General features: G+C 39.5%; 1 protein-coding gene across 4 annotated transcripts in view; it reads left to right on the forward strand.

The window, feature by feature from the left end:
• The window catches only part of AGPAT4 (1-acylglycerol-3-phosphate O-acyltransferase 4), an 89,977-nt gene that overhangs the window by 65,492 nt on the left and 10,785 nt on the right, over positions 1 to 13,700 (forward strand). For all 4 annotated transcript variants that reach the window (XM_046939193.1, XM_419616.8, XM_015284327.4 and 1 more), the window contains 3 exons: positions 1,361 to 1,514; positions 8,180 to 8,282; positions 9,695 to 9,770. In XM_046939193.1, the coding sequence (XP_046795149.1) occupies positions 1,361 to 1,514; positions 8,180 to 8,282; positions 9,695 to 9,770 (333 nt within the window). The remainder of the gene's footprint in view (positions 1 to 1,360; positions 1,515 to 8,179; positions 8,283 to 9,694; positions 9,771 to 13,700) is intronic.

Here is a 13,700-nt window from a genome sequence, read left to right on the forward strand (position 1 = left end):
CTGCTGTTGCTTGTGGTGCATGTGCCATTACGACACCAAGCTGGGAGGGAGTGTTGATCTGCCAGAGGGGAGAAGGGCGCTACAGAGGGACCTGGATAGACTGGATCGATGGGCTAAGGTTAACGGCATGAGTTTCAATAGGGTCAAGTGTCGAGTCCTGCATTTTGGTCACAACAACCCCAGACAACCCTACAGGCTTGGGGAGGTGTGGCTGGAAAGCTGCCTGATGGAAAGGGACCTTTGTGTACTGTTGGACAGTCGGCTGAATATGAGCCAGCAGTGTGCCCAGGTGGCCAAGAAGGCCAATGGCATCCTGGCTTGTATCAGGAATGGTGTGGTGACCAGGACTAGAGAAGTCATCCTGCCCCTGTACTCGGCATTGGTGAGGCCTCACCTCGAGTACTGTGTTCAGTTTTGGGCTCCTCCGTACAAGAAGGACATGGAGGTACTGGAGCAGGTCCAGAGAAGGGCAGCGAGGCTAGTGAAGGGCTTGGAAAATCAGCCCTATGAAGAGAGGCTGAGGGAGCTGGGGCTGTTTAGTCTGGGGAAGAGGAGGCTGAGGGGAGACCTTATTACTCTCTTCGAGTACCTGAAAGGTGCTTACAGTGAGAGCAGGGTAGGTCTCTTCTCACTGGTGACAGGTGACAAGACGAGGAGAAATGGCCTCAAGTTGTGCTAAGGTAAGTTTAGGTTGGACGTTAGGAAACACTTCTTTACAGACAGGGTGGTTAAACACTGTCATAGGCTCCCTAGGGAGGTGGTTGAGTCACCTTCCCTGGATGTATTTAAGAGCCGTTTGGATGTGGTGCTCAGAGATATGATTTAGCAGAGGGTTGTTAGAGTTAGGGTACTATGGTTAGGCTGCGTTTGGACTTGATGATCTTTGAGGTCCTTTCCAACCTGAGTAATTCTATGATTCTATGATAGTGAAAGCAAATGTGCTAATGAGATATTTCTTAGAATTGTGTTTGGTTCAGACACTTCACAAGTTTTAGATACTGGAGCACCTCGTAATCGGTAAGGGACTTGCAACAGGAAATATGATTTGACTGTTCTCTAACATCTCTTTAGAGAAGGAGTGACCCGTTAGAGAAATCAAGTCACTTAGTCATGAGTAGCAAAGCAAATGTTGAAGACATGGCAAGTTACATGGGTGGGAACAATTGAGAGTTTTTCTTTCTTTTTTTTTTTTTTTTTTTTAATAGTACCAGGGCAATTATCTCGTAGTGTGTCTGTCTACTCATGTCCCTGCTAGCAGTGTTCGTTTGGGCCATATTGGTGGGAATCAGTGAGGGCTCTGGTCAAGCATATGTAGAAAACCTGAGCTGTTTTCTGACTGCTGTTCTTTCTTGCTTTTTAGTTCCTGATTCATTGTGAGGGCACAAGATTCACAGAACAGAAGCACCAGGCTAGCATGCAGGTGGCTGAAGCTAAAGGCTTGCCCAAGCTCAAGTATCACCTACTGCCACGAACAAAAGGATTTGCTGTCACCGTGCAGTGTTTGAGAAATGTAGGTAAGGAAAGTCACAAGGAGCAATGCTAAATGGTGATTTCATGTAACTGCTTTCACTTTGCTATGCTCTTCTTTTCCCCATAGTGCATGTTCTATTAGAAGAATGCTGGAATCTTTTCTGAGCTTTCTTCTACTAGTCTGTGAAAATTAAAATCAAGTTTGACTAGCAAAAGCCAGGGACAGCTTCATTAGTTTCTTATTTTTGCTTTGTGTTCTGTCATTGTATTGAGGAATCCCCAATTCTGGATTTTTTATATATTCCCAAAGGATAATGGTTTTTACTTTTTACCATTCTATTAAGAATTCCTATTCCAAATGAAGCCAATAAATCACTTCAGAGAATTTAAGAAGGCATCCTAAATATTTTCTTATGGCAAATATAAATATCAATTTTTATCAATGTTACACTTCAAAATATTTGAGTAAATATACTCCTGAGAGTTTTGGTAACCTTTGTGGAGCACAGATGTGGGAAGTCTGCCTTTTCTGAAGATCTGTGTAGGAGAAGTTTAGAAACAAATTCCAAAGCATGAATAAATATTTCCTTGTTAATGTTGTTCGGTACCCCCCACTCTCCTCCTGGTTACCTGAACTGGATTTACCAACTTAGAGTTCCATCAGTAAGAATGTGACACAAATGCCTTTAAAGTGATCTTGTTTGACTAACAAAATCCAGCTAAGTCTTCTGCTGTGTACTTCATGGACAAGGGAAAGATGGTGCTAAACTGCACCCACTGCTAAATTGGGCTTTGGTGGATTTATGTGCTGTTAGAAGGCTGATATGTAAGGAAGACAAAGTAGTTAGTGGTTTAGAAGAAAATGTTCTGGCATGACTGAAATTAACGTCAAAGCTTCTTTTGTCTTTGAAGACGTGTTTTCATCTGGCATATCTGGGATAGCTGATGTAAAAAAAAAAAAAACTTTGCAGTCAGCTGTCTTGCTGTCTGTCATGTCTCTTCTTCATATCCTCTCTCAAGTCAGGTAGATGATATCACTGTTGTAGCTTGTCAGGCATCGGTGATTTCCCAGCCCCAAAATGGATGGCGTTGCTTGGATCTTTTCTGATACATGAAGTAGATGGAGGTTATGTGCAACTTCCTGAAGGGCACAGTTTAAACTTCCCTTCTGAATAAGACTGTTTTGCTGAGGAGGAGGGGAGAAAGACTTGAGGCACTGAAGATCTGAGTCAGAACTCTTTGACCTCCCATATCTTGAGCTGGGAAGTCAAGGACAGGTGATTTTAGTGGTGATGTTTTTTTTCTTGTCACTATTCAGTATGAAGAAAAAACACGGTGTGACTGTGGGCAAGCAGCTGATTTATGGGGAAAATATTCCAAAAGGAAATAATTTCAGGGAACTCAAGTGCCATTTATAAGAAGTTTGAGATATTCAAGAGATAAGCCATAGTAGCACTTCTGGAATCCTTAATATTCAACATACTTTCAGGACAACAAAGACTTAGATTCCTTAAATTACTTATTTGGGGAACAGTATGTTATTACCTCAATCCTTGCTAGATTTATCAGGATAAGGTTGAGGAGATAAGGTCTCCTTTGGGAGGGTTCAAAAAGAAGCACAGGAAGTTCATAGATAGTTGCTGTTGAAACTATGTAACTTAAAGCCAGCCAAGAGAGGGAAAAGCCTGATGATCCAAGTGTTACAGTTCTTGTGGGTGTGTTGCCTTACTTGCACTGTCACTTTTTGGAGTAAGGGAGAGGTAATTAGATCTGTGTTACTATTTGTTTCTCTCTTACAGAGACAAGGAGTACGTGTGACCGTCATTTTAAAGGCCATCTAGGCCGTCTCCCCTTGCAACGAACAGGGACACCTACAGCTAGATCAAGTTGCTCAGAGCCTGACCTTGAATGTTTCCAGGCTCAGGGCACATGCCATGTTATAAGTGGTGGGGAGTATCTATGTTATAATGAGAAAAGTATTGCTGTAGGTGTCAACATATGCAAAGGCTTTATGCTGTAGTAATTTGGGCATTTTTTCTTTTGAATATTTACCTTAATAACTAGTAATATTTAACTTTTTCACTGTTGACTTGTTCACTGTTCCTTAGTCTCAGTATTACACTCCACTTCATAATGTGGCACAGTAATTCTCTGTATCTCTCATTGCAACCAGATTAGTTGTTCCGAAGAGCGTTAGTGTGACCACTGTAATGCTGCTTCTGTATGCTCCTGGAGAAAAAGCCCATTTGGGATTTACCACTTAGACTAGTGCACTTTCTGCTCTCCCAAAAGGGATGGTGGGCCTAGCTGGAGTACCTTGCTAAGGGAATTAGCTGCAGCTTGTCATAGCAGGGAAGGAAAACTAAATGCCTGTCCCAAGCTGGATGTGACCAAGGTCAGCTTTTCATTTTCCTCTTTTCTTAGCTCCTCTTCCTGATAAGGGTATGATTGCAGCTCTCTGAGGCTGAAATACTGTAGGATGAGTGGATGGTGGTTGCTGTGGTTGTAGAGGTATAATTCAGACACTAAAGCAGCGATCACAGATCGATGCTTTCCAAAACTTTGTTTCAACGTCTGGTGCTACTTTGTGCAGTAGTTTTGTGTCTGTTGGAAACAGATGCAGATGAAATCAGTCTAATAAAGTCATGCTTTGAAAAACTTAACCTCAAATGGGGTTTATTTAATGTGTTTATATGAGAAATTGTCTCTGCAACAGTAGACACCACATCTGTCAATATAAGCAGATATAGTTGGGCAAAAATATCTTTCACACAAATAACAAAGAAACTTACTTCCTAATTAATTTATTCCCCCTCCTCCTACTAAAAACTAAATAGAAGATAACTTTATACATCTATTTGAGTGAACACATTTTTATTGTCAGACCCTCTGATGAAGAGTTTTTTTTTCCATTCCTAAGAAATCCCGGTGACCTTTTTTATAATAGCAAGAGTATCTTTGCCAATGGTGCTTCTGTAGAATACCATAACTTTGAGATGTTGATACTACTGTAACAGCTGCAAGTGTCATTCAGAAAGTCTTATTCTATTGGTCATTTAGAGAAATAATCCCCTCCTAAAATATTCCACATGAAATAACCCGGATTATTTATTATCTTTCCATCATAAGAAATAATGGAATTCACTTCCCTGTAGTGACTTTCACAAGTTCAGGTGTCCTTAAAATACGGCTTGCTTCCAGTATTTTCAAACTTGTTCTGATATTTTTATGAGTGGCTGTCTCTACCAGCTCACAAATAACAGACGGAGTCACCAGCCATGTCATTTCTAGAGTTTGTGTGCTGTCCTAATAAGTTGTTAGATTATAGTGTAGAGTTTTCTGCCTGTACAGCTCAGCTGGAAGCAAATGAAAACATAGATCTGTTTCTAAAGTACCTATCCATTACTCGCAGTAAAGATAAATGTCATAAATACTATAAAGTGTGTATTTAATGGCTATTTGTGTTGCCTGTCTATATATAGGGTAGTTTGTTTCAGCTGTTTTTGTTTAGTTAAGGCTGCCTGATAAATGTACCTCAAGATGGATTGCAGATAAGTCCAAATTGTCAACCTCTTCCAATTGTGCATGCTGGAAGCTGCTGTCCTAGAGGGAGCGCATGAGAACAAATTCCACAGTGGTGTTCTCATGGAGTTCAATATGGCCATGCTGGCGAGTTGACTTCTTGTTTTCCGTGAGCAGCTTTTCAGTCCCGGAATTCTTCAGTATTTACACCTGAGCAAGTTAGCAAGTTTGAGCAGGTAGATTATTTTATGCAAGATAACCAGAGCTATTACACGTTGATGGATTGTGCCAAAATGTACAGTGAATTCCACCTTCTCTTCCCCACTCTGCTCTGTAATCTTCACTTCAGATCGTTATTTGCTAGAATGAGGTTATGTTGCTGGCAGGTTGATTTGTTGGGCATTCATTCAGCCATAGCACTCACTGTCCACAAAATAATGCGTGAAATTCAAGAGGCCAATTAAAAAAATAAAAAAATAATAAGTGTAAGAAAAATTCTCTAAATAAACAATTCAAAGATTTCTTAACCATTGAGTCATTATTAATCCTAATTCCTTAATTATATAATTATTTGTCAGAATTCTGTACAAAGAATGAAAGCAGATTTAGATTAGAAAACAAAAATGAGATTTAGGTCTTTATTTATTGTCAGAAAATAGCAATTTAAGTGGAAAAAAGTCGTTCTCTCAAAAGGCTTCAAAATAATGGATTATCTTTATTATCTAATGAAAAAAATGTTTTAAGATAATTTCTTTGAGAAAAATATTATCTCTTAAGCTTTTGGATGTGAAAGTCATGACATTTCCAGTTCTATTATATACAAATATGTATATAATTGTATATGTATATATATATATATATATATATATATATATATATAAAAATGCATATGGAATAATACGTGTAATGTACTTGTTTAGTGTAAAACAATTTCAGTATGTCATGTAGTGTACTACTGTGCTGCTTTGGCAAATGCTTTCTGGTAAATTTTAATCCTGTGCAGTCTTTTTCTTTGACACCTCCACAATACTTCTTTTCCTGTGCTTTCAAAATGGAAAAGCTTAGCTCTTCAGTTACTTTATATCCAGATATAATAGGGGTCTATTTACTCCTGCGTATGTTGTTATCTTGGTTTTGATACTGCTTTGCCAGCAAAAGATTTCTGTGTGATATGAAAAAATGCTGGACTGAATATCAAAATACAGGCAAGCTACGTACTGGAAAAGGAGAGTTTGGTGTGGTTTGGTTTGGTTTTGCTTTATTTTGTTTGCTTTGGAAGAGTGAGGGAAAATGGTGTGTGAGCTACCAGCACATAAAGATGATCCTGCCCCACTCTGCAGTTCTTTTTTCAGAACAGGAGAATCGTTTTCTCATGTGATGAACAAGAACTCAAGTTGTATCAAAAATCAAATGTAAGCGTGTTCTACAAGACAAAAAGGAGAAGTGCTGGATGCATCATACTTTCCTTTATTGTTTTCATTTTGTTGTTTTTCTCTAATAGTTTGAGATTTTTCTAACGAGTCTACCTTGTACAAACCAGATTAAGGTTTTGTATTCTTTCAGTTACATTGGATTAGTAAATTAGAGTGGATTAGTAAAATCTTCTGCACTTCAGCGCGTTAAAGTGGAGGTAGATTACTTTTTTTCTTTTTAAAATAATTTCCTATTTTTATTGCACATTGAAAGTAGTGTACTTGAAGCAGATTTTGGCTTATAATTTGTAGTTTTGAGCTGGGGCCAAAAGCTCAACTGTAGTACAAAAAATAGACTTAAGACTGAGGGATGCAGTCTTCATGCAGTCACAGAGTTTGGGCCTCTATTTCCAGGATTTCCTCGCAGCACTAAATTGGATTCTCTTCTAGGCTATGAATTCTGCTTTGTGGGGGAATTTCTGCTGGGCTGAATGTTATGACCAAGCCGTAACTGCCTCACATGGATAAACTTCAAAAATAAACCCAACTCTATTTTATGTAACAAAACGTTTCCTTGGAGGGGTCAACACCTTTCACAACAGAAGTCCACCATACCGTTCCTTACTGCAAAACTCCAGAGCAGAAGATATTAAACAAAGCACACGTTAGTCGGTGTGATTTTTGTTGATGCCATTGATCTTGGAATTCATAAAGTGATGCACAGTTTCAGTTGTTTTCTGGCACATCAGAAAAATAATTTAGGATATTTAGGGATATTTTAGAATCATAGAATGGTTTCAGTGGGAAGAGACTTTAAAAATCATCTAGTTCCAACTAACACCCTTGCCTTAGGCATGTTGGTACCATGAATTTATCAAAAGTTTTTGTCTCCTATGTTCAAAGAATCTCTTAGTTTTGAAACGCTTTTTCTGAGCGTTAAAAACAGTAAACTCTTTCTCTGTAGAAACTATTTTTTGGCACTGTCTTAGTTCAGCTAAGAAAGAGCCTCGCTTGCCAAGTGCTTTTACTGTTTCTGTGCAGTCCTGAAATGCAGAAAGTGTTCTCTTCAGGCTACAAGCTTTGTTGCAGTTTAGTTCTTTGGAACTTAGATATTATATTCATCATAGCCTTAGCAGTAGTCCACTGCCTTAGCAGTAATCCAGCTCGCACAGGTCATGTTCTGTTAATCTGTCCCTGCCTGTGCCCTTTAGCAAATGCCACTGTTATCCATGCAGGGATGTGAAGGGGAGATTGTTTTGAACCCTAAATAATAGTTGTATCAAGCCCTCTGGCTGCAGGATTTATCTCAGGTGAACTTTACACATTCTTAGACAAACTGTATATATTGTTCACTGTGAGTTTATGTGCCTGGTTATTTGCCCAGTTTCCTGTAGAGGATGGGGAGAGGAGCATCTAACTCAGAGAGAGTTGAGAAAGCTGATAGTTTTCCAACCATGGGGCTTCTAGGTTGCCCTGTGATATATGAACTGTCATTATGTTCCCTACACTCAGTGTTTGGTATCTGCTGGGGGAAGGAGACAAGTGTGGAGGCCAAACTCATCCATTCTACTGGTATAGTTCCTGAAAGGTTTACTGGATATTTGGCTTCTGATAACCTGCATGCTGAATATTCCATCATTATCTTTACTTTGGTGGTAGCTCAAACTGTGGTGCTGGTGACTTTGTGTGTAAGTATTCTCTTTGTCTGAGAGTGTATGACTGATTTTGTCATTCTTTTACTTCTCTAGTCACGTAACCTGTTTTTCTTCTTGTAGTTTCAGCAGTCTATGATTCTACCCTCAATTTTAGAAATAATGAGAATCCAACGTTGCTGGGCGTTCTAAATGGAAAGAAATACCATGCAGATTTATATGTAAGGCAAGTAACCTACATTTTATTTTATTTACTTATTTATTTATTTATTTTGCATACAAGAGCATATACTTGCACAAATAAGGAAACATTTTCAAGCAGGTAATGGATGTAGCAAATCTCTACCAACCTGCTGTCACAGTGCTCCAGATGGAAAAACTCATATCAATAGCTCAGGGTTTTGTGTAGAGTTCTGCAACTGTAATTACATGAGGACCCTTTTGGAGCTCTGCAGGATTTTATTCTTATTTTTTTAATTGAGGCCTGCACCAGAGACAGGAGTCATAGAATCATAGAATCACCAAGGTTGGAAAAGACCACAGGATCACCCAGTCCAACCATCCACCCATCACCAATAGTTCTCACTAAACCATGTCCCTCAACACAACATCCAAACATTCCTTCAGCACCTCCAGGGTCGGTGACTCCACCACCTCTCTGGGCAGCCCATTCCAGTGCCTGATCATTCTTTCAGAGAAACAGTATTTCTTAACATCCAGCCTGAACCTTCCCTGGCTCAGCTTGAAGCCCTAATCAAATGTCAGGAAATCTCATCTGACACACTCCCCCTCTGGTGCAGTGGTTTGCTTCTAGATGGAAGCCAAGCTCAGGACTGTTCTCATCTTTGGTGTAGCAGCTGGTAAATTTGACTGCCTCTGCCTCCCTGACTAGACAAGCTGTGTAATGATTATGGGAAGTATTCTCCCTTCTGCTAAAAGAAGTTAATTCAATGTTGTTCTCAACTGAGATGAATTAAAGTATATATATGATACTGAAAAGTATAAAATCTATTAAAAATTTATTGGCATTTCTAAGTGAAGATGACAAAGGAATTTTTTTCTGTCACAGAATTGTTGACCAAAGTTCACGTAATTTGTTGAATTATTTATTTTCTAAGTGGGGTTTTTCTGTGAAAGAAGCCATTTGGCTAGAAATTATCTAAAGCTGCATGCACATTAAAAAAAAAAAGTAATGAATCAGAAAAGTTACCTGAAAGATGTTAGATCTGCTTTACTCTAGTTATGAGGAGAACAGTGTGTTCTCTCTGGTGCCTAGCTTGTTAAGCATAGCCTTGAGCTCCTTAAGTGAGGTAGGAAATCAACTCATTCGGTGCCTTTCTTTAGAAACAGAAAATTGCAAACCTTTGGCTAGAAGGTGAGCTCAGATAGAATGCATTACTGTTTCAGAAATCAATATTTGAGTTTCAGATACATCTGAGAATTGAAGGTAGCTCTAGAAGCGAAACTTTACTTTTCAGATCTGTGAGCTGTTACCACAGATTATTTAATAAATAAAAGAGTGGTGGGGCGAGTGTAGTCAGTCCCGTCAGATGGATGATCTGCCTCTGCAATGTAAGTGCTGTTTGTCAGAGCGGAACTATTTAATATTCTTCAATTTCTCTTGTTTACTATTGGCAGGCGGATTCCATTAGAAGAAATCCCAGAAGATGAGCAGGAGTGTTCTAATTGGCTCCACAGACTATATCAAGAAAAGGTTGGTGTTTAGTCTAGACAAAGCTCGTGAGCCACTGATGCTCAGTTCTTTATACTGTTAGTAGGTGTTTACGGTGTTCATGTGTAGTGGTTGTGCTTTGGGGGTTTGTGGGTTTGTTGTTTGTTTTTCCAGACGAGTGTTCTGCTTCTTCAGATGTAAAGATGTCTTGCACTGTCAATCATAGTTGCCTTTTTTTATTTTAAGAGCAAGAGGAAGGAAACTTACACAAGTCTCAGTGAAGGAATCGTTTTAAGACTCTACTATAGAAGAAGTATACAAAATAACAACTGGCTCATCTTTGATAGAAGAGACGCCTCCTAAATCAAGAAGCAATTAGTGGGCTAAATGAAGTATATTGTGCTTTAGTATATTAAAATGTTTGTCCCTTGTTTTAGCCTGTCTCTTTTACAAGGGAAATATCCAACGCTAACCAGGCGTCTCTTATTTGCGCACAGCAATGAGAGCACACGTTTAAGATTCTTAATCATAGGACAGTTGTGGAATAATAATGACTGCGTGCTTGGAGATGCCCATTGATTTTTTCAAATGCTTTTGTGTTCATCCTTCAGGTTTTCAAAATCTGTTTGTCGTGGGGCTTTTTTTATGAACATAAGAAATAATGGTTGGTATGTGCTCTTTGAATACACACAGCACTCCCATTTCAGTCAGTGGGAGTCATAGGTGCACGAAGCACTATACGATCTCAGTTATGTATTTAGACTGGAATACAGCAATGCTTAGGATTTAGAAATTTTAGACTGTAGCTAAGTTCTGTTTTCCACTCGTTACAGTGCAGTTTGTTGTACTCAACCCAGAACATCACGTTAGTATTTCTATATTGACTGTGCCCCAGTCTTTCTCCGCTTCATAACATGACTACTCCTGGTTTAATTAATATTACCTCAAGCAGCTTATTTACAGGAATATGCAGAGTAAATGTGCATCGAGTCTCCAGTTATAGATCTAACTGCCTCTGATGCTCCCTTTCTATAAGTTGTGCCTTCTACAGCTGATTCAGTAACTGCCTCTTAATGCATTTCTACAGAATGGCATTATGTTACCCATGGGCATGTGCGCTCTCTCTACAAGAATATTAATGAAAAAGGTCATTTTGTTGAACATTGCAGAAGTCAATTTCCTGCTACTACACCTTTATTTCTAACCACGTTTCGCATTGCTAAAATGTTTCGAGATTTGCAGGAAGGAACATAAATTAAATGAATATGTGGGAATTGTTTTCTTGACTTCTCTATTACATCCTTTGCAGTAATTCACTTTGTCTTCTGTTATTCTCTCTCTGGTATTTATTTCTAGTGCAAACAAAGCATACATCTATCCTACTTTTTTCCTAACAGCTTAGTTTGCTGGTTAGTTGAATCCTAAGTTTCCCATCTAAGTATCGGAGGAAGGAGCGTATGTTCAGTTTTCCTTTCCCCAAGAAGCTTTTAGTTAGTGTGGATGTTTTGGGTTTGTTTTGTTATTTTGTGTTGGTTTTGGATTGAAAGATGGCATATTCCTCTTCAGCTGTTTTATGTTATTTCAATGCAGTCATTCTTCTCTGTGAAATCAGACTGTTCAGGAGGGTACAGAGCAGGGATAACTTGTTGAAGAGTTCTGAGATAATGGAAGCCATTGTGCAGAGTGCAGTTCTGCTTCACCTTTCTGCCGTATTTCTTTTAGACAATGTTTGGCTCTTAGGTGAGCTGATATGCGGCATTGGTAGCCGAGTGTTGCTTCCAAAAGTGTTTCAGGCTTATATCTCAAGAGTCAGGAAATATTAATGATAAAAAGTAATGAAATTTTGTTCAAAGGACATTAATTCGTTGCAAGATATGCACTCACCAGCTGCTTTGTCTATTTTGGTTGTAGCACTCCACTTACTGTTTTAAAATAAGACAAGGTATGCACGCTACTGAAAATCAGATTCCCCGTTTTATCTTGCATTACAGTTGCATGTGCTCTTGCTTGTTCTCAGTGATATTTGTAATTTTGCAATAAACCCTCAAGCCTTATGGGGGGAAAGAGCATGCAGCACGGTTGGTTCACGGCAGTCTGAGCTTTTTCTGCACTGTGCACTGGCTGCCAGCTCTGGGACACCTTCACAGTTGAATTATGTGCTCTTTGCAGAGTTGCCCCACAACGTGCCTCTCGTTATGCAGGTGCACTCAGAGGCATTCATCAGCTGTGAATTTCCAAGAGCTACCAGTAATTGCTGCCCTGTCTTTTTTTGCAAGGCTGTGGTAATAAAAGGGGTGAGCAGAAGCAGAGTCATTCTGCAAGCTGAGATTCAAACTGCTCTAGCTTATATGTGAAAAAATCACTCCTGAAGAGTCCTACTCTTCCCAAAGCATGACAACGTACATTTTGCTTCTAGCATCTGAGCATGGGATTAAGTTAATGGTAAGCTCCTCTATCCTTCCCTTCTCTACTGAGCAGAGCTGGATTGTGCTCTAGTAGTGTAATGTAGCAGCTGTGGCATGCCACAGAACAAGTCTGGAGTGACAGGCACTCATCATCAAGGACACAAAGCTGTTTGAATGAGGGAAGAAATATGATGTTAGTGGACATCAAGGGACATGACCCTTGTTAATCATTAATAAAGGAGCTGGTCTTTGAGAAAAGCTTGTATTGTCCTTTTTACCTCACTGCCTGGTCTCAGTTACACACTCCTCAATCAGAGATACTGCTCCCTGGGAATCTGCCTTATGTTCTTTCTACTTTGGACTCCTGTTTTCTGATTTAGCCATGCTGCAAATGTAGCAAACAGGACCTTTACAGATGAACAGTGGCACCGCCTATTATAAACCAAGCACTGTTCTCCTTCTTATGCTTCCAGGCATACACAGACGCCATGCCCTTGTGCTTCTTCCTCTGCTGAGGGTGAATTTTGTCCTTCCACAGACAGACAGCAGTGTTTCAGTTAATACTGGCTCATGACAGAGGTGCAGCTCGGGTTGCAAATTGTCTTCTTGTCTTTCTTTTTCTTTTTTTTCATTTTTCTTTTATTAAACTGTTACCACTAGAAAGACTCCCCTTGACTTTAACAAGAAATAGATTGAGCATGTTAGTGCATGTTAGTGCCCAGTCTGAAGAGGTATTGTATAATTGTCACAGCTCTGCTAGCCTTTGCATGTTTTGTTTCTTTGTACCTCTTTACAGCTTCAGCTCCTGAAATAGAAGCTCTGCTTGAGAATCTTAATTTCCATTAAAAAGAAAGTGAGTTTTTGATTCTTCTCATTTGTAAGAGAAGCATGGAAAAAAAGGCATGAAAGTATATGCCAAGATGCCTCAGGGAATTAGTAAAGGGTAAGTGAAGAGGGAAAGAGTACAGAACTCAAGTGTTTGGGAACTAAGGGTATATTTTTGTATACTTGTTCTTTGAGGATTTCTTTGTGGAAGAGCAGTGGCATCCCTCTGTAGCTAGACCTCCCTGGTGGGAGCAGGGGGCAAGAATCCAGTTAGACTCTTGCAAGACGATGGATTTTCCCTGGTTTTTCACTACTGCATTATTCACCTCTGTGTCTGAAGAAACTCAAGTTTGGTGGAATCATTAGGGACGGCATTCCATCTGAAAATTATTCTTGAGTGGGTGAAACTTACTACAAACAGAAAACAATCTCTGCATGCAGGGGGATGAAAGGAGATGATTGTGAGGGAGATGGTTGTGGGGAATATTGATGTATATAATGGATTTAAATACTGTCCTGAGCTGTACATGGGGAAGTCTCAGAAGACGGATCAACATATGGATCTGTTCTGTGAGGAACAGAAATGTTTTAAGGGCAAGGAATCCTAACTGAATTAAGGAGCCGTTCCCCACAAGGGTGTATGATATGTTAGTGGAGGTGAAGACAGTGACATCCATTTATTTGTCCGTTATGCGTTTCTTACATGTGTCTCAAACATCTGGGTGTGAGATAGGGTCAGTGG

Source organism: Gallus gallus, chromosome 3, assembly GCF_016699485.2.
Source record: "Gallus gallus isolate bGalGal1 chromosome 3, bGalGal1.mat.broiler.GRCg7b, whole genome shotgun sequence".
Taxonomy (NCBI): Eukaryota; Metazoa; Chordata; class Aves; order Galliformes; family Phasianidae; genus Gallus; species Gallus gallus.